The following is a 23890-nucleotide window of genomic DNA, read 5'->3' on the forward strand; positions in this document are numbered from 1 at the left end:
ATAGAAAAGAAAATTAAAAAAATAAAATAAATTATACATTTCAATATAATTTTTAACATAAATTTTCTTTCTCTTTTGTAGCAAATTTGTCTATATTTTATCCATAGAGATCGGACCATAGTTGGTTAACCACTTTTCTCGGTCAGGAGAACCATGCGATAATCTCTCCCTTCACACCCATAATAACCGCAAATAACGAACAAGAGTTGACTAAGGAAGATTAAATTAAAATATCCTCAAAAGGCCAAAAAATAAAAAAAATTAAAAGACATTATGTCTTAATTATGTCATTTTTCCAATAATAGGCTTGGGAGTCTTATCTTGGCTGAGAGGTGCAGGAGTCGGGTGGTATCCAACCCCTTGGACGTTATATGGAAAGGGGGTTGGAGGAAACAAGGAGGCATAGAGAGGAGATAGAGGAGAGAGAGGAGAGAGAGGAGAGAGGAGGAACGAGGTGGGGAAGGGTTATCGATATTGGATCGAGGGCCCTGGTAGAGGAGGGGGTGGGGTGGAAGACAGTACATCTCTCGCTCCCTTTGCTTTGCTATCTCTCGCTCGCTTCCTTTCCTGAGGAATGCCAAGCCTTTCCTTCACCAACATTGACAGCTTCTCTCGGGGTTGCTGCTCTCATCCTTTAGAACTTAGATAAAGTAGAAGCAAGAAATATTTCAACATCATACAAAGTACTCTCTCTCTCTCTCTCTCCCTCTCTCTCTTTCTTGCTGAAAGTGAATCTAGTTATTGATATAGACCAACCAATCAAATTATTTCAATGAGGATATGCTATGATAATGACCTTTCTACTTATCGTTCTCTTTTGTTGTTATTAATTAGTTAGTGATGATCTCTTTTCGGTTTTGGCACAACAAACAACATAAGCTTGTAAAATTTTCTTGTGTTAACTAGTTTGCTCGTCTAATTAGTTTTCCCTAATTTTGTTAAACAACCAAGGGCTCGTACTAAGAGTGTAGATCAACCAATATGCTTATAGACTAGTTGATTGTCTAACACATTGTTGTATATGCCATTTTACATAGGAGGGGTTAGTGTAGCCAGACATGTATAGTTTATTGTATAGTCCATTAGTTGCCATAATTTATTATCAAATAGTAGTTTGATGAACCACAAGCCTTAGATTTTTTTCCAATTATTAAACATTAAAATTTTTAAAATTTAATATATTAGATTCCAGCAGTCTAGAATGCCACGCTAATCATGAAGCAGCCAATAAAGTAAAAAAGTAAAATTCCTAAAAAATAGAAAATATACTTGCCAATTAAATGAGTTTTGTTGACCTTATGTGCTCTGAAGTAGCTTGAATAGAAAATTTTATGCCTTAAAAAACTTTAATAGAACAAAAAGGCTTTGGCTTTCTTCAAACTTTTATTCCAATTTCCTATTCTATAAGTATTGGCCTAAATATTGTAAATATTATGTTTAATAAAAATTTATAATATCTTCTGAAATTTTGAGGTTAAAAGTTTTTACTGTCACGTCACTATTTTATTAATTAATTTCAAATAGTCTATTTATGAAAATTAATGTTTACTTTATAAATATTATATGTATATTATTGTATAATTTAATAAGCTAAGTTTTATTATATTAACTTTATAATGATCAGAAACGATAATTGATATTCGATAACCTGCATGTGAGTTAAAAAGAAAAGCACAATATGCAATGATCCATAAAAAGATCACCTATTTAAGGGAAAACTGGAAAATCGTGTCTAGATCTATTAAGCTTTTCTACTTGGACTATTTTCAATGTTCATTTATTATCGTCTTTAGACTCTTTACTGAGACTTGTAACAATGCTAGTTTTACAAAGTTTATTATATATGTGCACTCTATGGAGCCACAGGGGTTTCATTTCATTGCAATTAGAAATCATTTGCTGACATAAATTACAACCTTAATCTATAAGAATATATCATATTAGTTACACTTAGCAAACTAATTTAGTTTTTCATCTCACTTCTCCACTTATATTGCCTCATTCTTTAGTTGGATTGCTGCTATAAATTAAGGTATTAATAAGCATGAAATAGCTATGCCAGTGGACCTACCCTCCAATTCCATCCAGTAAATCCGTAAAATTTTTACATCTCCCTTTCTCGCTAATCAACTCAAAATACGTTCTCGTCTCAGCCATTTCCTTCTATTGGCCCTTGCAGATTGCCAATGCAAATGATGCCTCCATAGGAATTTTGCAACCGAAGTTACACTAACAGTCCCAGCCCGTAAGGTAACTCATGCATGCCTACCAACCCCTGCCACCAATTCAGACCATCTCCAATGGCCGTCGCCGTCGACCACTGCCACGGTTTCAAGCCCCCCATCTGGAACCGCCGCTGCCGCCTCCGCTCCTTCCCCCACCCCGACGCCGCCCTCCTCGACCCCGACCCCCCCTACTCCGCCCTCCCCATCATGCCATCCCCTAACTTCCCCCGTAGCGTCTCCACCCCCTGCCTCTCCTCCGCCACCGCCCCCGCCAGCCCCGACGAGCCACCCGACCACATTGCCCGCATCGAGATCGTCGGCGGCCGCCGCGCCTGCGGCGTCCGCGCCCTCGTGGTTGAGGTGGCCATCGCCATGGCCTCCGGAACCCAGCCGGTCCCCGTCACCAACGGCCTCAGCGGGGCCTACTACCTCCGCAACCGCTCCGGCGAGAGCTTCGTCATTGTCAAGCCTATCGACGACGAGCCACTGCCCATCGGCATCCTCGGCCGGCCCGGGTCGCGCCACTCGGTGCGCGCCAGCGAGACCGGGGTGCGCGAGGTGGCTGCCTACCTCCTCGACCACGGCAGCTTCTCCGGCGTCCCTCCCACCGCCCTCATCAAGATATCCCATCCTGCGTTCGCCTCCGGCACCAACTCACAGGCGGCGAGACAGACGGCGTCCATCCAGCGGTTCGTGCCCCACGACTTCGACGCCGGCGAGCTCGGGCCGTCGCGGTTCTCCGTGTCGTCGGTGCACCGGATCGGCATCCTCGACATCAGACTCCTCAACATCGACCGCCATGCCGGGAATATCCTCGTCAAGAAAAGGCCGACCGGCAGCCACGGATGCCACGACAGCTATGACAGTTACAGCAACGACTCGGTGACAGAGCTGGTGCCCATCGACCATGGGCTCTGCCTGCCGGAAATCCTCGACGACCCCTACTTCGAGTGGCTCCACTGGCCGCAGGCCGCCGTGCCATTCTCCGAGCACGAAGCTGAGTACGTATCAGCACTGGACCCGTTCCGCGACGCCGAGCTCCTCCGGGCGGAGCTGCCATCCCTGAGAGAGTCGGCCATAAGAATCCTGGTTCTCTGCAGCATCTTCTTGAAACGAGCACTTGCTGCTGGTCTTTGCCTGGCCGACATCGGAGACATGATGACCCGCGAGTTCTCCGGCCTCGAAGAAGGGCCGAGCATGCTTGAGACACTCTGCAAGCAGGCCGAGGATTCCATGAACAGCACCACACTGTCATCTGACGACGAGGAAGTAGTACTCGAAGGCAATGAGTCCAAACAATTCCAATTCGAAATGGAAAGCGATGACAGAGGGTTCTCGGAGAGCAGCGAGGTGCTGGACATTCCTCTCCTGCTCCAGAGCAAGACACCGAAGGATCCGACGGCGAATGCAGATACTAATCGGAAGGTTTTGGTCCCTTTGCATGAAGATGAGGGGGACGAGGAGGGTGATGGCGGCACCAAGTTGGGAGGCATTGCAAAGAGTGTAAGCTTCTCAGCAGCAGGTTTTAGTTGCGAGGGGGTTGGGGGCTTGGGGGCTAAGAGCATTACTTTCGAGGGGTTGAGTGAGGAGGAATGGGGGCGGTTTTTGGAGAGGTTTGAGCAGCTGCTGCCTGATGCTTTTGAGGCTAGGAAGAGCATGGGGTTGAAGCAGCAAAGACTGGGGACCTCATGCAAGTTTTGAGACACAGGGGAGAGGGGCAGAAGGATGGCTGAAGCCAGTAGATTGTAGGAGCTTTTATGCTTATTGGATGAGGGCCGTAGCAAAATTGTACGTACGTTAGCTCGTGTACCATAAGGTCATTTGATGTAGGAACTCCACATACCACATCGGTGTGGGCCACCGGCTTGAACATACCTTGGTAGGTCATTTGATGGTTTCTCATGAGGATGTAAACTTAATCACCAAAAGCTTACTTTGTATTTGGTAGAAAAAAAAACTCTTGGCAAAAAAGAAAACTTTTGGACTATTTTCCGTGTCCGCCGATTGGCATGATTATTTGATCCTCATTCTCTGAACATCCTTGCAAAACCATGTGTATATAAGTATGTACAATATATTGGAATTATTTTGCTTAAAACTGCTATATTTTTATTTTATAAAAATATTATAAAAGAATAAGCTACTAGGATAAAATCAAAAGATTGAAAAAGCTTGCTTAGATTGATACGTGTGATATACACTGTCCTAAGAATGTGATTCACCCCGCACGTATAGGTCAGCGACGATCTCGTCCCCAAAGTATAACAACTCCACTCAACCCGATCCTCCTCTAATGAGTATAATCGCTGGAGAGGTTTGATCCAACCGACTCCTTCAGATGCCTAGATGAAAAAGAAAATTTGAAAGAGGCTTGGAAGAAGAGAAAAGAGAAAAAAAGAAATAAATTATCTGTCTCATCTCAAAAAGCTAAGAAGTAGTAATGTGAATTGAGTAATCCAACACACTGGACCCTGAGCCTATTTATAAACTATCCAGTGACCAATACAGTGTGGTGTTTCCGAAGTACACGATATTTCGAAAACATCGCATCTTTATAGAAGTCAGAACCAACATTTTTTTCCAAAGAGTCGCAATTCTTCTGAAAGAAGTGCCTCAAGAGAAGGATAATTATTTTAAAATTTTTAAATTATATAAAATTTAGGAGATAAGACCAGTTTATTTTTTATTTATTTTAAATTTAAATCTTTTTTCTAAGTTAAAACTCCAATATGATATTATGGAGCAACGTATGATATGTAAGTCTGTATTTTAGAGCAAAACTATGTGTATATAAGTCTGTATGATATTTTAGAGCAATGTATTTTAATTTGGAAAGTAGAATAATTTCTTCTCCTTCTCCTCCTCCTCATCCTCTTTGCGTATATATAAACACTCGCAAGCCGGATATGGAGCCTGATAGTTGCATCCATTGTTGAGTTTGAAATGGATGAACTTCCGGTTCCAATCTTTTTCAATGAACATGACTAATCCATACAATAAATGCACCACCTAAGAATTGAACCTAAAATATTTGCTAAGCAAAGAGATACCACTATTGAGACAAGTACTTGTTAATGTTCTGGTTCAAATCTTGGAAGGTATTTCCCAAGAATTTCCATGCTTAATCCTCTTAAGTTTGGACAACCCTTAAGTGCCTAAAATGTGCACCTGAGTTCGCTTGTCCAGTACTTGTAAGTTGCAATATAATTCTTTTGACTCTCATACACTACAAGAAATTAGGCGGTCTGAGTTAGTATGGGCACTCCATGTATGTGGACTTCCCTTCAGTTGTCTATCCAACTTAACACTATTCTACCAACCGAAATTTTGTACTAAAATATATAAAATCGAAAAAAAAAACTGGTCAAACTAAAGTCCAAGCATTAATGCAGCTGATCTCCTAGCCTTCTCTTATGGAAAAACAAGTAGTCTGGTGATATAATGTCTCGAGGAAACTCCCTTCTACTGCTCTACACTTGACGATATTCTCTCTAGACCCTATCTTTGTCTTGATTTGGCTACGAGCTGGCCTTTTCTTTATATATTTTGAAAGATGTATTCCTTTTATCTTACTGGAGGTTGATTAATTGAAGATGTCTGTTCACTTATGAACGTAGGAAAACTTGTTTGCGTTTTCCCCCATCTTGAACTACGCACCATTTTTGAAAGGATACTGGCCTAAACGTCATCCTTCATTATTTATTTTTAACTCGTTTCAAATATCCAGAATCATTCGGCATAATAGATTGAAGTAAACATCAAAATATTCTCCTGAGAATGTAATCACTGGCAAGTCCAATATTCAAACTTAAGCAGGGCTGCAGGAGAGAGAGAGGGTTCTATGCTTTCTATCACCATCCTCAACTAGTAGAAGTCAAGATCCAAGTTGGCTCTTATGCAGTGTTTGCGATCTATGCCTCTTGCAAGTAATGAAAATGAGCAGTTTGGATCCTTTATGGTAGAATTCTATGCTTCTGCAAATAGCCGCTATGTCATCCATCTTGGAGATGGCAAGATAAATAATATGCTTCAAGATGGATGATATGGCTGCCACCCACGGTGATATAGGAATCTGCAACGCAAAAGTAAGGATCTTGGCCCAAACGTGCAAGGGCTGATAGTGTGGCGGATTCGGTAATTACTCAAATCATATCTCATGCTCATGAGGACTTGGTGAGAGACGCCGGAAGGCATTGGAGGCTCCTTTGCTTCTCAACTTCATGGCCACAACTCGGGTCCTTCCTCTAGCGCCAACTGTTGCTGGAATTTGGACCCGGAGGCGACCAGTGGCTGAGAAGGAGGAGCTCCGGCGTGAGATGGCGGGTGGCGGTCCGTCGGCGGGCGGCGTCCTCCAAGGCACCTGCAAAAAGCCGGTGGCCGGGGTTTCCAGCGCCGGCCCTCCAATGTTTAAGTCAGAGGGAGCAAATGTGTGGAGGGAGAGAAAATGTATCCCAGAGTTTCAGAGTCCAGCCCCCTCTAAGAGGGAGGAATTTTTCTTTTATATAGGGGTACAGGTGTACCTGTGATGTGACGGGGCGAACGGGTTACCGTCATGATTGAGCATGATCGCATGAATTAATGCACGATCATGTAAATTAATGCATTATCGTGGGAGATCAGATCGGAGCCAATGAGTCATCGTGGCTGATCGGACATAGCTGAGTGGGTCAACTGTTTGCCGTGGAGGGCTTGAGATCCATAGACAGCATGCGCATTGATTGTTGAGTGAGCCGGAGATCAACGGAGGCCATGCGCATTAACTGTTGACAGCAGTAGCAGGGCATTGTTCTCGGTCGAGCTGCAGAAGGATATGACCGCAGCAGGTGGATAGTGAGGTCGGGCTTCTGAGGTCAAGGATGCTGAGGTCAGGTGCCCGGGTCGGGCGTATAGGAGTCGGGCACCTGGCCGGGTGCCAGGTCGAGAGCCCTGAAGTCGGGTTTTTGGTTGGGCATCTTGAAGTCAGACGCTTCCAGGCCGGGCGCCTCCAGGTCAGGTGCCTCCATGTCGGGCGCCTCCAATTCGAGCGCTTCCAAGTCGGGTGCCCGGATCGGGCGCCTCCAATCACGTACTGACGATGTGCTCACGTGCTTCGGGGCGATTTATTTTCCTCCAACACTACCCTCCGACTTCTGAGTTCGAGTCGTTTGCGAGCTCGAGTGTGGAAAGTAGTTGCCTTTATTGCATTAGTGGAGGCCAGGGAGCCTTAAATTATTCTGGTGCTCCGCGTGCTTTGGGGGATTCTTAATGAGAGGAGACGGGACGACGCCCTTTCGCCTTTCGATGTTGCCTCGCGTCGTGGGCTCATGATGGGGCTCCGGGATCCGATGGGACGCCGCCTTGATTCTATATTCAAAGCGTCGATCCAGATTAAATATGTTGCTTCGGTCTTCGGGGCCGACACGTGGCGAAATTTGGGCGGAGGGCAAGATCTCGACCTGCCAATCTGGGCCGTCGGGAGGCTCTATATAAACCCCCTGAGTTAGCCCTAGAAAGGTCTTGTTTGGCTATTGCAGTTGCTGTTCTCCTTTGTTTCCTTTGTTTCTTCTCTTCTTTCACAGTCGCAACCGAGTCTTCTCGGTGGCGCCCTGAGGTGATTTCCGGCGAAATTACTTGAGGTCATTTCCCACGTTGGCTCAGAGGATCCTTCTTCTTCTTCTTTTCTCCTTCATTCTTTGTTTCTTTCTCCATCTTTCCTTTTCTGGGATGGGTTGTGGTCCAGGTGAGGTCGGGTCTAGCCTGACTTAGGAGGAACTGGAGCTGGTCCGTTTTCGATTTTTCTTCCGGCCCAGATTTCGTCTCGAACCTGCAGGGTCGGAGGACCGGGTGATGAGACCTCCTTCAAGTCGGATCAGGGTGTATATTGAGACACTCTGGGCCGGCTTGCAGTTTTCTCTTCATGAGTTTGTGAACGAGTTGCTGGTGGCATACCAGCTTGTCCCAGCACAACTCGCTCCGAACTCGTGGAACTCCTGTCCCTTTGCCTTGCGCATGGGATACCGATCTCGGTGAACGTCTTTCGCCGGTGCTTCATGTTGAAGTTAAAATCGGCGGACGGAGAGTGGCTCTATCTCGCCTTTCGAGGTGGTAGGTCACTCTTCCGAGATGCCCCTTCCTCCATCCATGAGTGGAAGAGGAGATTTTTCTTTCTTTCCTCCGAGCTCACGTGGGGATTTGACTCGAGATGGGGGCATCCCCGGCTGAAGGTCCTCAATAAGCTCCCCCAGCTTTCGGCGGACGAGCAGAGGGTTCTTGATGCTCTGCATGGCCTCGGGGAAGATATCCTTCTGACCGACCTCCTGAGCGAAGAGGCCCTGGTGAACGTCGGCTTGAGCTCGGCGCGCCACGAGGGTAAAAGCAGTCATGCTGCTCCTTCTTTATTTTGCTGTCTTTTATCTTATTCGCTTCTTTCCTTCTCTTTTGGGTGCTGATTAGATACTTAGAAATTTTTTCTTCTTTTCAGACATTTCCAACATGGTGACCAGCAACACCGCACTTTTCGCCCGACTGAAGAGGAGGGCGGCCGAGGCTAGCAGGGCTCTTCTCGAGCCTAGGAAGAAGGCCAGGTCGGCCTCAACTTCTGCTCCTACCGAGGCGGGGGGGCTCTGGGGCCGGAACGTCCGGGTCTATCCGGGAAAGGGCTCCAGCCGCCGAGCATGCGAGCTCGGGTTCTAAGAGGGCGACGGACTTGGCGCCTCCAGCCTGCCCCGTCCCCATCTCTCAACGGGCAGATCGGCCGGTCGTCCGTCTGCGGCACTCAGGCCCCCAGCCGAGCAGGGGCCCTGGGGTCCCGAGCGCGTCCCGTCCCGCCGTCGTGAGCCCGGGCGGGCCGAGCTCGTTGGGGGTCGGAGATCGCTCCAAGAGGGAATCTGGCAACCCGGAGTCTCCAATTCATGAGGGCAGTTCGGCCCTCCGCGATAGCGATATCGCGCGTGAGGTATTTCGCCGCGCGTTACTTCCAGCCGACCGGTCCGAGTTCGAATCTGTTGATCTTGGCGATCTTGTCGACCAAACTTATTGTAATGCTGCCCGGGTAAGTCGCCTTCTCGTTTTTGCTTCGGTTATTGACATTTTCTTCACTTTCACTTATCGTTGTTTTTCCTGCAGCATCTCCATGAGATCGACACGCTGGTATTCATAGCTTCAGAATGCCAGAATGAGGCTCGGAGGGGCCAAAGGCAGCTGGAGATGCCCGAGAAGAGCCTTGCCGATTCTGAGGCCATGCGGCTGGAGGCCGTTGCACGGATGGAGGCTGCCAAGGCCGAGCGGCGATTAGCAGTCGATCAACTCGAAGAGGAGAGGGCCGCGCACACTTTGGCGAGGTCGGAGTTGCACGCCTCCGAGGCGCATTTGGCCGAGGCCGCCGGCCACAAGTATGAGGGCGGGGTTCTCCACCTGAAGGTCGAGCAGGCCGGGGTCTGAGAGAAGAGGGCACTAAAATAGGCCCGGGATGCGGTGGAACTCTTCAAAGAATCAAAAGAGTTCCGCGATTTGATGGAGGAGGAGGCCATGGCCGGATTCTTCCAGGGCTTCGAAAACTTTCGGAGACAAATGCAGCGGTTCTGCCCCTAACTCGATCTCACAAGAATTCGGCCAAGGATGGGGGTCGGCATGGAGAGCGAGCTTGATGTTTTCGCGATCCTCGAGGCTGAGTTGGAGGCCGCCGAGGCCGAAACTGACGCGGCCGAGCAAGCGGCTCAAGAGACTCCCGCTGGAGGAGTTGCCGAGGGCGTTCCCGAAGCCACTGGCGAAGCCCCGTCTGAGGCCGTCGCGGAAGGTCCCGAGCCAATTCCTGCCGAGGACCCCCAAGTGATCATCGTGGACAACCCTGAGGTCGGTGCTGATGAAGCCGCGACCTCTTAAGACTTAGCCTCTTCTTTTTCTTTGTTCTCCTTTTTGTAAGTAAGGTCGGCCTTTGAATACGGCCGAACCTCAATTTTGTACTTGGCCTTCAGGCTTTTATCAACAAAGAGCTTTTTCTAAACTTGTGCCTGCTTCTGTTTGCGTAGTGGATAAACTTTTATTTTGGCTGCTTGAGTTGGATTCCTCTTTGGCGAATTTCTTCAAGTCTTCAAGCTCGGATAAGTCTCTAGACTTAGATTCCGGTAGAATTCGCTAAGTTGTTAGGTTCAGCTCCAAGAGGAATCACGTCGAGGCTCTCGGCCTAGACTTTAGAAAAACTCACCAAGTCCTTGAACTCGGATTCTAAAGAAGTCTTGTTAGGCCTTTAGGCCCATCCTCTGGAAAAATTTTGCAAAGTCCTTGGGCTCGGCTTCCAGAATAAGCTTGTCGAAGCTTCGAGCTCGGGTCCGAAGATAACATAGTCGGAGGTCGGGCTATCATTGGAGCCTTCATGTTTTTTGATCTTGGACCTGATCGGAGTGCCATCAGGTAAAATTAGAGCTCATGGTGAGTGACTTGGCACTTCCGAGTCGTCGTTACAGGCCGTCTCGGCTTGAGTCGACGTTCGGACTTGATCGGGCCCTCTTCCAGAGGGGTCTGGAGCAAGTAAGGGTTGAGCTGGAGATTGGTGGTGAGGAGCTTCTCACGCTTGGTCGAGAGATTATGCGCGAGGTCAATTCAGGGGAGCATCCCGACCTTGGTCGGGGAGGGGGATCCCGAGCTTGGTCGGGACTTTGTTGACCGTCCTGCAACATAAGCAAGTTAGCGTAATGACGTAGGTGCTGGGTAGGATATACCTCTCGCACCATCAGAGCCGGGCATCTCAAGTTGAGGTAAGCAATTTCGATTGAGGTCGACTTTCAGCGGCATTCCTTGGCCTGTAGTCCGCTTTGGGCGCGCCTGCACGCCAGGGGGTCCGCGTAGGTACTGCCCCTGGGTCATGCGCTACGGAGGTCCGCATAGGTACTACCCCGTCGTCGTGCGCTACGGAGGTCTGCGTGGGTATTACCCCATTGTCGTGCGCTACAGGGGTCCGCGTAGGTACTACCCCGTTGTTGAATGCCTCGGAGGTCCGTGTAGGTACTATTCCGTTGTCGTCATCGTGCACCACGGGGGTTCGCATAGGTACTACCCCGTCGTTGTACGCTATAGGGGTCCGCGTAGGTACTACCCCATTATTGAATGCCTCGAGGGTCCGCGTAGGTACTACCCCGTTGTCGTCATCGTGCGCCACGGGGGTCCGCGTAGGTACTACCCCGTCGTCGTGCGCTACGGGGGTCCGTATAGGTACTACCTAGTTGTCGTCGTCGTGCGCCACGAGGGTCTGCGTAGGTACTACCCCGTCGTCGTTCGCTACGGGGGTCCGCGTAGGTACTACCCCGTCGTTGAAGGCCTCGAAGGTCCGCATAGGTACTACCCCATCGTTGAAGGCCTCGGGGGGTCCGCGTAGGTACTACCCCATCGTTGAATGTCTTTCCGAGGCCGAGGGAGTTTGGGCTCACTGTCGACTCAGTGGGGCATCCCGACCTTAGTCGGAAGATCGAGCACGAGGTCGAGGGAGCTTGGGCTCACTGTCGACCTGGTGATGCTTCCCAAGCTCGAGGGAGCTTGGGCTCACTATCGACTCAGCGGGGCATTCCGATCTCGGTTGAGGTCTTTGATGAAGATCAAGACCGAGCTCGATGTCAACGTGGCGAGATGTTCTAGACTTGGTTGGGGCATCCGAGCTTGGTCGGGTATCCGAGCTGGGTCGAGTTTCCTGAAGTTCTACCTGTTCCTTTCGGGGGTCATCCCGCACTTCCAAGGTTTCGATGGGCAGTGTCTGATCTGATGTGTGAGTTGGCGTCTTGGCCGGTAGCTCCTCTTGGCTAGATGCCTTAGCCGGTTGCTTTGCTTTGTGAGTCGTCATATAGCACCGCTTAGCTATTGACTGGTCCCCACGAACTTCACCTACTTCTCGGTCGATGGGGAACCGCATAAGCAGGTAATAGGTCGAGACCACAGCTCGGAGGGCATTTAGCTCTGGTCGTCCAAGAATGGCGTTGTAGGCCAAAGATAGGCGGACCACAAGAAAGTCCGTCCTCACAGTACTTTCTCGGAGAGCGAGCCCGACCGTGACAAGGAGGCCGACCTCGCCCTCAACCGAGATCGAATTCTCGGTAAATCCGACCAGTGGAGCATTCATTCTCCGAAGCTGGCTTTCTGTCATTCCCATTTTTTTGATAGGCATCGTAGTACAAAATATTTGCCGAGCTTCCATTATCAACTAGAACGCGCTTTACATCAAATTTGTTTACAATCATGGAGATGACCACAGCGTCATCATGAAGAGTCTCAACCCCTTCCAAATCTTTGTCCGAGAATGAGATGGCTTCGGAGGTGCGCGGGCGCTTCGGAGGGGTCCTTCCCCAGGTTGGTTCTTCAACTGGGCTTCCTCCTCCAATAGTGTTAATGGTGCCGGCGATAGGCCTGTTGTCATTTGGATCTTCGAGCAGTGCGGCATTTTCCACTGGCCTCCTTTTCTCGCGCCGGTTCCGCACAAACTGGTTGAATACTCCGCGGCGGATAAGCGCCTCGATCTCATCTCGGAGCTGGAAGCAATCCTCCGTGTCATAGTCGTGGTCCCGGTGGAAACGGCAATACTTCCTAGGATTGCACCGAGCTCCTGTATCCCGCATCGGGGTTGGAGGTCGGAAGTAGTCTCGACCTTCTATCTCCATTAGGATCTCTGCCCGGGGAACGTTGAGGGGAGTGTAGTTCTCGTACTTCCCTGAAGGCATTCGTGACCGCGGTGGAGATCTCGGTCGAGGCGGAGACCTTGGTCGAAGCTGTCCCTACTGTCGAGGTGGACTTCTTAGCCGAGGCAGGTTCTTATCTCGGCGGGGAGACCGGCTTCCCAGGCGGCCGTGCTCATCGTGGCGTTTCTTCTGCTTCTTTGAGACCTGCTCGGTTGCGCCCCGTCTGGAGGCGATAGCCTCTTCGGCCTTCACATACTTCCGAGCTCGGGCCAGCATTTTAGTGAAGTCGGCGGGGAAGCTCTTCTCAATGGAGAAGAGGAACCTGTAGGATCGAGCCCCAGTCTTAAGTGCCGACATGGCTATCGACTGGTCGAGCTCGCGAACCTCCCAGGTAGCAACGGTAAAGCGGTCGAGGTAGTCTTTGAGGGACTCCCTCCTTTTGTTTGATGTCGAGGAGGAAATCCGACGTTCGTCACTGACGTCGACTGGCAGCAAAGTTAGTGGCGAACAGCCTGCCGAGCTGCTCGAAAGAGGATACCGTGCTCGGCTTCAGTCCAAAGAATCAGAGCCGAGCCGTTCTCCAAAGAGTTGCTGGGAAGGCCTTGCAAAGCACAGCTTTCGAAGACCCCTGCAATGCCATGAGGGCTCGATAACTTTTCAAATGGTCGAGGGGGTCAGCAGCTCCATTGTATGGCTCCACCTGAGGCATTTTGAACCTCGGTGGGACCGGCTCTTCCTCGATCTGGCGGAAAAATGAGGAATTAGTGGTGAACTCAAAGTCACCCTCGCGCCTTGCCTTCCCGTGGTGAAGCGCTTCAATCTGGCGCTCGAGCTTCTCAACCTTTCTGTCGAGTTCCCCAGCCTGGGGGATTGCCACAGTAGTCTTCTCCGGTTCGTGTCGGTCCGGGGCTGACTCAACTTCCGAGCACTGCAGCCTTCTGTCTACGCTCTTCCCTGGCAGTTCTCTCTGGGGAGATGATCGGGCTGAGCCTTGGCAACAGCACCGTTCTTCATTGTTGGCCCTCGAGGAGCCATGGAGATTTTGGCCCTAGGGCGCTGGTCCGTTTAGAGAAAACACTGGCTGGACCTGGGCCTGTAGAGGCGGCATAGATGGGGCTTCCTCACGTTGCAGGCCTTGAACGGCTGTGACCAAGGCCTGAACCTGCTGCACTAGGATATTGAACTATTCCGGTTGGACTTGGGAAACTGGGTCAGCCGAAGGTGGCGAATTCTGGACAGAGTGTCCAGAACTTGGTGGGAGACGCCGGGAGGCATTGGAGGCTCCTTTGCTTCTCAACATCGTGGCCACAACTCGGGCCCTTTCTCTAGCGCCAACTGTTGCTGAAATTTGGATCCGGTAGTGACCAGCGGCTGAGAAGGAGGAGCTCCGGCGTGAGATGGTGGGTGGCGGTCCATCGGCAGGCGGCGTCCTCCGGAGGACCTGCAAAAAGCCGGTGGCCGGGGTTTCCGGCGCCGGCCCTCCGATGCTTAAGTTAGAGGGGGCAAATGTGTGGAGGGAGAGAAAATGTATCCCAGAGTTTCAGAGTCCAGCCCCCTCTAAGAGGGAGGGGTTTTTCTTTTATAGAGGGTACAGGTATACCTGTGATGTGACGGGGCGAACGGGTTACCGTCATGATTGAGCATGATCGCATGAATTAATGCACGATCGTGTAAATTAATGCATTGCCGTGAGAGATTAGGCCGGAGCTAGTGAGTCGTCGTGGCTGATCGGACGTAGCTGAGTGGGTCAACTATTTGCCGTGAAGGGCTTGAGATCCGTAGACAGCATGCGCATTGATTGTTGAGTGAGCCGGAGATCAACGGAGGCCATGCGCATTAACTGTTAACAACGGTCGTAGGGCATGGTTCTCGGTCGAGCTGCAGAAGGATGTGACCGCAGCAGGTGGATAGTGAGGTCGGGCTTCCGAGGTCAAGGATGCTGAGGTCGGGTGCCCGGGTCGGGCGTCTAGGAGTCGGGCACCTAGCCGGGTGCCAGGTCGAGAGCCCTGAAGTTGGGTTTCTGGTTGGGTGTCTTGAAGTTGGACACTTCCAGGCCGGATGCCCGGATCGGGTGCCTCCAAGTCGAGCGCCTCCAGGTTGGGTGCCCGGATCGGACGCCTCCAGGTCGGGCGCCTGGATCGGACGCCTCCAGGTCGGGCGCTTCCAGGTTGAGCGCCTCCAGGTCGGGTGCCTCCATGTCGGGTGCCTCCAAGTCGGGCGCTTCCAGGTCGGGTGTCCGGATCGGGCACCTCCAATCACATGCTGGCGATGTGCTCACGTGCTTCGGGGCGATTATTTTCCCCTAATAGGTTATGGTAGTAGGCGTACGGCTCTCGACAACATGTTATAATAATTAACATACAGTCCTTGCCAGCAAAATATAGTAATTAGCATATGGCCCTTCTAGCGGGTCGTAATAATTGGCATATTGTCGATTACAATTCGCCACAATATAAAGAGACCTTAGCGTTATGTTATTATTTTGAACATAATATGATGGCTCTAGTTATATATTATACTCGGAAACATATTTATAAAATTTGTATGGTTTATGCATATGTGAAAGCAAAATTGATTTTTTAACATATTTTTTTATATAAAATATTTTATTTTTCAACAAAAATTATTATTTTTAAATAATTCATTGAATTATATAAAATTTATACTTGATTCGGTATGGTAGTGTGACGTTTACTTACTGAGCTATGTAACTTACTTTTCTTTATCTTTTCAGATGAGTAAGGTCTCTCAGAGTGGGGAATGATTTAGGCTTGAGGATTTATGCTAGTAAGCTCGGAAATTATGTCTCACCCATCTAGCTCGTCGACAACATTCGATGTTGAAAAAAGAAGGATAAAGGAAGAGAATTGTATTTTTGCTTGTCTGTTACAATGTACGGGAGTAGGTGAGCAACCTTTATATAGACTAGGAGGCTGATGAAATTTGGTAAGACCGACTAAGTTTGGCACAATCAATCATAAATTAATCAAGGTGAAATTTAGTAAGGCCGACTAAGTTTGGCACAATCAATCACAGATCAATCAAGGTGAAGTTTGGTAAAGCCGACTAAGTTTGGCATAATCAAATAATCAATGGATTCTAATATCTTCCCTCAAACTCAAGGTGGTAAAGTGGACACCAACTTGAGTTTGGAAACAAGAGATCAAAAGATGTTAGGAGGATAAGCTTTGGTGAAGACGTCCGCAAGCTGATCAGCCGTGGAAACTGGATCATGAATGTATCAAAAAACTGACGTACTAGATGAAGAGTAGGAGTAGGAGCTGTTGGGATTTGGAGCGAGATTGCGCCTGCCAAGATTATCTTCGCCAAGCTTCTAACGGTACGATTTGATGCGCTGCTGCTGGAGTTTGGAACGAGACTGAGCCTGCCAAATCTACCCGCGAAGCTTCTGACGGTAAGGTTTGACGTACTGCTACTGGAGTTTGGAGTGAGACCACGCCTGCCAAGTTTTACTGTGAAGTTTTTGACGGTACGGTTTGACGCGCTGCTGCTGAGATAGAGACACCAGGAGCAACAGAGGCCGAGATGGGGACCAAAGGAAACAAGAAAGTGGTGAAAAAAATAGGGCAAACACTTTTTTTTCCTCGGCTTGGGAACAACCCCCTGAGTATTCAAGTGGGCTGGTGTCACCTTCTGATCGAAAGTCAAACAAAAAATAAGGAAAAAATAATAAAGAACAATTAAAGAGAAAAAAAAGGCTAGAATTTTATCAGGATCTCGATGAAAAAAAGGGAGCTTTGAAAGTTGCCGAGGCCGGAGCCTTGGCTACCCCCATAAACGAGATAGGAGAAACAGAGGATCTGCGAGCGACGATGACCGCAGAAAAGGTGGAAGAGAGGACGGCAGCAGGTTATATGATTGGTGGTTCTGATACCATGTTGAAAAAAGAAGAATAAAGAAAGAGAATTGTATTTCTGCCTGTCTGTTACAATGTACAGGAGCAGCCTTTATATAAACTAGGAGGTTGATGAAGTTTGCTAAGGTCGACTAAGTTTGGCATAATCAATCACAAATCAATTAGGGTAAAGTTTGGTAAGGCATGTGAAATTTGGTAAGGCCAACTAAGTTTGGCACAATCAATCACAAATCAATCAAGATAAAATTTGGTAAGGCCGACTAAGTTTGATACAATAAATTACAAATCAATTAAGGTGAAGTTTGGTAAGGCCGACTAAGTTTGGCACAATTAATCAATCAATAGATTCTAACATTCGAGATGATCCCTGATAGCTACCTCAATTCATGTTCGGTGGTGCACTGCTCGTGCATTCCTTCGTGACAAAGATGGTGAAGAAGTTTCAGCAGCCAAGCACCATCTTCTCCCAATTATCAGCTTCAATGAAGAAGATGAGTGCGATCGAGGTGCTCATCGGCACAGTGGAAGAGATCAGGAAGCAGTGCCGTGTTGTGAACTCATTCCTTCGTGACAAAGATGGTGAAGAAGTTTCAGCAGCCAAGCACCATCTTCTCCCAATTATCAGCTTCAATGAAGATGAGTGCGATCGAGGTGCTGATCGGCATGGTGGACGAGATCAGGAAGAAGTGCCGTGTTGTGAACTCCTAACCAGATATTTTTTGCTGAAATCTCCTAACCAGATATTCAAAGTCATTTTCTTGATCACACCAAATTGGATTAACTTATGGTGTTTAGTAGACGTTTGTGATGGTGACGGCAGAGATTTTGTTAAGTTGCTTCGATACAATTGATGAAGAAAATAATAGAAGTTATTTTTTTTAATTCCTTTTCTCTATTTTGTGGAAGGTGCGGTTGTGATTTATCCACTTACAACCAAGTTCCAGTCAAATCTAATTTTGACAATCATGTGTAAAATTCTATGGTGCAGAACCATGATAATGAAAATAAACAAAAGCTCTATGTGACGTGCGAATTGGTGGAATTCACAAGGTGATTGCAATATCTAATGGAATTTGGTGTGGAGCACCAATCCTAGGGTGATGCGAGGTAGTGGAGTAATTCTTTTCTTTTCTTCTCTTTTTTTTCGGATACTAAGGTTTGGCTTCAAAGCACTTCTCTAAGAAGTCATAATCTTGAGATTGTGTGATCGAAGTAGTTAGCCAAATCTCATATCCTGATTTTATGGTTGTTTTGTGCACGAAAACATCACATAAAAGGTAGAGTTTCACCTAACTTTAGAAAAAAATGGTAAGTAGCCTAGTTACCCATGTAGAGAAATTATATCCTACACCATGTGCACCAATTTGGCTCGTAGTCCTGTACCATGCCAATCACCTTATCTTCTTGCTGTGGACCAATCACTGAGACAAGCGCATAATGAATAGAACCTGTAAGAAGGAGACAAGATGATTCGTATGGTGCATGCGGCTTAGGGTATACTTTCTTCCGCTCACACCTAGGCTGGAGCCTAATCCTTTAAGGTAGACCAAGTCAAAACTCACATAACAACGATTAGCTTTATTAATCGGTTGTCGGAGTTAGGCCGGACACTCTTCGTAATTTAGCCATGTCCCTTGCCCAAGTGCTAACTGGTGGTACCATCCGTAGGCTGACGCAATCGGGGTGGGCTGCAGATTTTTTTCTTCTTTGAGGATGGCTGAATCTTTCTTCTCTTTTTTTTTTCCAAAGCAATGGCAATGGAGGCTAGGGTTCTTTGTGGTGGAAGGAAGGAGGAAGAAGATGGGTTGCTGGATGGCGAGATTGGGTTCAAGGAGGGTCAGCCAATGGACCAAATTGGACACCAATTTTAGTGGGGGCTGAAATTGGCTAGACCAATTGATTAGGCTGAATTGGGTTTTGTGGAGTCCTAATGGCAATAGGACTTAGAGGAGGACGTGGGAAAGGAGTCTTGGGCGTGAGGGAGGTGCTGAATTGCTGATGTGGCGCTCAAGGAGGGTGCACACAAGGGGTGGAGGCATGAGAACAAAGGAAGGGATAAGGATAAACTTGAGTTGGTTAGGGAAATCTCATCCAAAACCAACCCAGCTTGTGATGGCGTAAAGGGAGGCATCCCACCTCTTCCTTCAGCTCCCTTGGCGTCGCACCAAGCAAGAGAATAGCTTCTCTTCACGTAAACAAAAGGAAAATTTCGAAATCCAAAACTAACTTCATTCATCATACCCTTCTTTATATAGAAAGAAAGGTTGGCAAAGGATAAGGATAAGGACTACACAGAATTTTAAATTAGACTCCTAATTACATGAGGACTCAATTCAAAATTTAAATTTTCTAATTGACCAATCAAAGTCCTTGACACCTAAGCCTAGACACCTAGGAATCCATTCCTTATGGCGTGTGGATTGAAACACATCAAAAGGAATTCAGCCGCATGCCATGAGTTGGAATCTCGGTGGACTCCTTCTCGGATACCAACATCAGCATGAAGTTCGGGAGACTCCTCAAATGTCATCTGATCTCCAAATTTTATGTTCTTATAGTCATTGGAAAGCTACGGATATTTACTTTTCAACAAAATTTGAATCAACTTAATCAGACTTCTGTAGCTCCCAAAATCTTCAAAATACCATATGTTATTCAATCTATCATGGATTTCAACTGGATCTGAACTTTGAATTTCTTCCACATGTGAGAGGTCTTCATGGTTGAACTTCTCTTTATTTTGACATGTGACCACTTCTAATTAGCCATGGACCCATTCACGCCTTGGACTCAATCTAATTGACACTGAAGAGGCTAACCTATTGTGAATCAAATCACTTATTGCAGGGACTCAATCTAATTTCAGCTTGGACTCAACTGTTCTTGGACTCAAATTCTTTTCACCCCTCACCCAATGTCCCACGCCATTAGAATGAGGGTGGTGCTCCTGCATCAACTCTCCCCGGCTGGAAAAAGACTCGACTCTGTCGAGTTCTGTGACTGATAGAGCTCGTAGAGATCCGGGTTCAGCCGTTGGACTTCTTCCGTCTTCAACCAAGAGCAATCTGAAATTGGTCTACCCTTCCATTTAACCAAAAATTTCTGATATCCCCCTCGACGTGTGGACACAATCTAATCATCCAAGATGTCTTCAATGGTGTCTTTAGGGGCTGATCGACGTGGTAATGATGGGGGTACGGCTGGAGGGTCTTCATCTTCAGCAAAGTGACCTTCGTAGAGCTGCAGGTCTTCAACATTGAAAATTGGGCTAACCTGCAAGTCTTCAGGCAAATCAAGCACATATGCATTAGGTCCCATTCGTTTCAGTACCTTGAAGCGACCGGCGCAATAAGGATGTAGCTTCTAAAAATTTCTGCGAGGGAAGCGTTCAGCACTCAACCGCATCATCACAAGGTCTCCTTCTTTGAATTCCAGGAGATGTCGCTTCAAGTCTGCTTGTTGCTTGTAAATCTCGGTGTTGGTGTCCAAACGACGTCGAACTTCAGCATGGATGTCTTGTATGTGCCTAGCAAAGTCTTCACCACCTTCACTGGTCCTTGTGTTGATGGGAAGTGGTACAAGATCAATAGGCCGCCGCGGCTTCAACCCGAGAACAATCTCGAAAGGTGACAATCCTATGGTACGGTTGACACTGCTGTTGTAGGCAAACTCGGCATGGGGTAAAATCAGATCCCATGACTTCACATGATCCCGAATTAAGCATCGAAGAAGGTTCCCAAGACTGCGGTTGACCACCTCGGTCTGCCCATCGGTTTGGGGGTGATAGGCGCTGGAGAAGGAAAGACGGGTGCCAAGCTTCGCCCAAAGTGTCTTCCAAAAATAGATAACGAACTTGACATCACGATCAGATACAATAGTCTTCGGGAGCCCATGTAGACGAACCACTTCTTTTAAGAACAAATCAGCAACTCGTGATGCATCATAAGTCTTCGCACAGAGCACAAAGTGCGACATCTTTGAAAACCTGTCAACAATGACAAAAATAGAATCATGTCCTCGTACCGTCTTGGGCAACCCAAGCACGAAGTCCATGCTGAGGTCCTCCCATGGTGAGCTCGGCAATGGCAGTGGAGAGTAGAGGCCGGCATTGGATTTTGTTCCTTTGGCTAGTTGACAAGTTCGGCAATGTTTGATGATTCGGTGGACATCCTTGCGCAAGGTCGGCCAATAGAACCTGTCCTCCATCATAACGACGATCTTGTCACGCCCGAAATGACCAGCAAGATCTCCCCCATGAACCTCCCGGATGATGTGGTCGCGAAGAGAGGTTTCTGGAATACATAGGCGTGTGCCACGGAAGAGAAAGCCGTCATAGATCGAAAAATCAGAATGCTGCTGGTGACTCCCTGCTGAAATTTCGGTGTAGATAGGCTGAAAATATGCATCAGTAGAATATAGAATTTTTACATCATTGAAGCCCGTTACTTCTGCATTCAAGAGGGTGAGAACATGTGTCTTCTGGCTAAGGGCATCAGCGACTCGATTTTCTGCACCCGGCCTATGCTTCAATACAAAAATAAATTGCTACAGCACATCAACCCATCTCGCATGTCGCGCACTTAGCTTCTTTTGTGAATTGATGTACTTTAAAGAGTCATGGTCGGTGTACATGATAAACTCTCGATGTAGAAGATAATGCTTCTAATGTTTAGGAGTTTGAACCACAGCATAAAACTCAATATCATAAGTGGAATACCTTCGCTTGGCGTTGTTGAGCTTTTCACTGTAGAAGGCGATGGGATGACCTTCTTGGCTCAAAACTCTACCAATCCCAATGTGAGAAGCATCACAAGCGACTTCAAAGAGCTGATCAAAGTCTGGAAGTCGAAGAATTGGGGCTTGGGTTAGACGTTCCTTGATGTCTTCAAAGGCTCTAGTGGCGGCCGGCGTCCAACGGAAATTTTCAGCCTTCATACAATTGGTGATTGGTGCTACTATGCTGCTGAAATTTCTTATGAACCAGCGGTAGAAGGAAGCTAAGCCATGGAAGCTCCTCACCTCATGAATGTTACTTGGCGTCGGCCACTCCCGAATTGTCACGCCCCGAACCCGAACTTAGGCCCGGGACGCGCCAGACGCCGCACACCCGCACGGCGGACCGCACGGGCGTGCAAGGCTGAATAATCAGACACTCAAGTCACAACATCAGATCACAATATCAATACTAAAAATCTATCATTTATGATAATCAAATCAATAATTCAATTTCAAATGTCTCAAATAAAGTTGGTAACATTTATTTACAAGATCAATTACTTATGACAAAATGAATCTAAATCTATCTATGTCCAATGTCATAAGTCCTCTCCTCCCGAATCCCCCATCAATCATCTCCTGCAATTATGTCAAAAACAGGTATGAGCTACAACAGCTCAGTAGGTAACAACATGCATAAAGTCACGATAACATGTATTAAAGCATATGCAATATAACTACAGGTCATGTGCACAAATAAATATGATGATCCGCAAACCAATCCGATACTCAAGTAATATATATATATATACCATCTTAGTCTATCATATCACGCATAACATAATCCACATATCTACCGCATGACTACGGCCACATCACCCAGTGGCATGGTCACACCGAAGTGTCAACACTCTGCTCCAAATGGAGCCCTGCACCGCAGTGCTGCACCCCAGGGTGCCCCAATCTCTGCTCCTCAGAGCATGCTCCGCAGAGCCAAAACACCCCATAGTGCCGGAACTAGCTCCTCATACAAGTCGACAGGGCCAACGTTTCCACCCCATTGGCGGGAATCCTAGACAATAGTCACGCGGTCTCCAAAATCACATCCACAAATTCCAACAATCAAACTTAATATAAACATAAGTTTTCAAAACCAATATATATGCATAATAGATTTTCAGATGATCGATTTACAGTCAAAAACATGCTTCTAAATGATAATACTGCCAAGAATATAAAACATATCAATATGCTGGAAATAATCACACATATGCATAGTACATGTAAATCATACTTTAAGCAAGGTTACCTACCTGGGTTCGCTTAAAAATCCCTGCCACTAATATCACGAACCCCTGATTAAAACACAAACATTAATTATTTAATTAACTAAGAAACGTAATTTAAACTATTCCCAATCCCTTAAATTTCTAAGTTCATGGATCTAAGAATGGGCCCCTAAGATCAAACATAGACCCTAAAATCAGAACCCTTTAAACCCAAGTCAATTGTGGCCCAACACAGATTAGGCCCAATTGAACCAAACCAGATAACAGGTTCAGATCAGATTTCGGGCCCAACCCAAACCAGCCCACAGATCCAATCAGGCCCAACTCAGCCCACAAACAGTTTCCTAGCCCAACCCAAACCAGATCTGATCATACCAGATCAGATCAAATTTTGACGAACCAGATTGTACTCACATCAGGCTAACCCAAACTCCTGACTCAAATTCAGACCCTAACCAAAACCCATTCACTCAAACCCAATTCATGGAGTAGGTGGAACCGGTTCACAGTTTAAACCCGGTTCAAAGTCTGGTTCACAAGTGAGGCACGGATTTCAAAGCAAGGATAAACACCCAAAGTTCATTTGTATCAGGTTTGAGACAACAACAGGGCACGGAAAACGATGCAAGGAAAGCACCCAGCCGGAAGAAGAAGAAGAAGAAGAAGAAGAAAAAGAAGGAGAAGAGGAAGAAGAAGGAGAAGAAGAAGAAGAAAGGAAGAAGGGGGGTGGCTGGTGGCTCCGGTCGGCCCTCGGCGGCCGACTGTGGCCCTCGACGGCGGCGCTCGGCCAGCCGCCGTCGGCTACCCAACCTTCACGAGCGGCGCCGAACGAGAAGAGGAAGAGGAAAAGAAGAAAAAGAGGAAGGAGGGAGGCCGGGGCTGCAAAACTCGTCCCCCCTGTTCGCCCACCTCCGGCCGAACTCATTTCGGCCGGATTGACCTCGGCCGGCCACCGTCGGCCGGCCAAACTTCACAAAAAAAAAAAGTCTTCAGAAACAGGGGAAGGTAAAACCGGTTGATATCCCTCATTTCTCCCCTTAAATCCATAAAAAGTGATAACAAAAATATCTTCCTCACCTCCGGTCGTCAATGGATGAATCCCAGGCGGCGTTGGTGGCTCCGGCGGCGGCGGGGCTCCGGCGATCC

The 23890-nt window shown here is 47.7% G+C and overlaps 1 protein-coding gene across 1 annotated transcript; it reads left to right on the forward strand.

Annotated features, from left to right (window-relative positions):
• The first annotated feature begins 333 nt into the window (after window positions 1-333).
• Window positions 334-4236, forward strand: LOC103721668 (phosphatidylinositol 4-kinase gamma 8-like). Its single transcript, XM_026810242.4, has 2 exons — window positions 334-683; window positions 2180-4236. The coding sequence occupies exon 2, from the start codon at window positions 2262-2264 to the stop codon at window positions 3924-3926; it is 1665 nt and encodes a 554-aa protein (XP_026666043.2). The 5' UTR covers window positions 334-683; window positions 2180-2261; the 3' UTR covers window positions 3927-4236.
• Window positions 4237-23890: the final 19654 nt, after the last annotated feature.

This window comes from Phoenix dactylifera, chromosome 17 (assembly GCF_051530095.1).
Source record: "Phoenix dactylifera cultivar Ajwa chromosome 17, Ajwa_hap1_PhDact_Kaust_v1.1, whole genome shotgun sequence".
Taxonomy (NCBI): Eukaryota; Viridiplantae; Streptophyta; class Magnoliopsida; order Arecales; family Arecaceae; genus Phoenix; species Phoenix dactylifera.

Excerpts from the sequence above, each read along its gene's own strand:
- LOC103721668 (XM_026810242.4), top strand. The coding sequence starts at position 2,262 with ATGCCTACCAACCCCTGCCACCAATTCAGACCATCTCCAATGGCCGTC.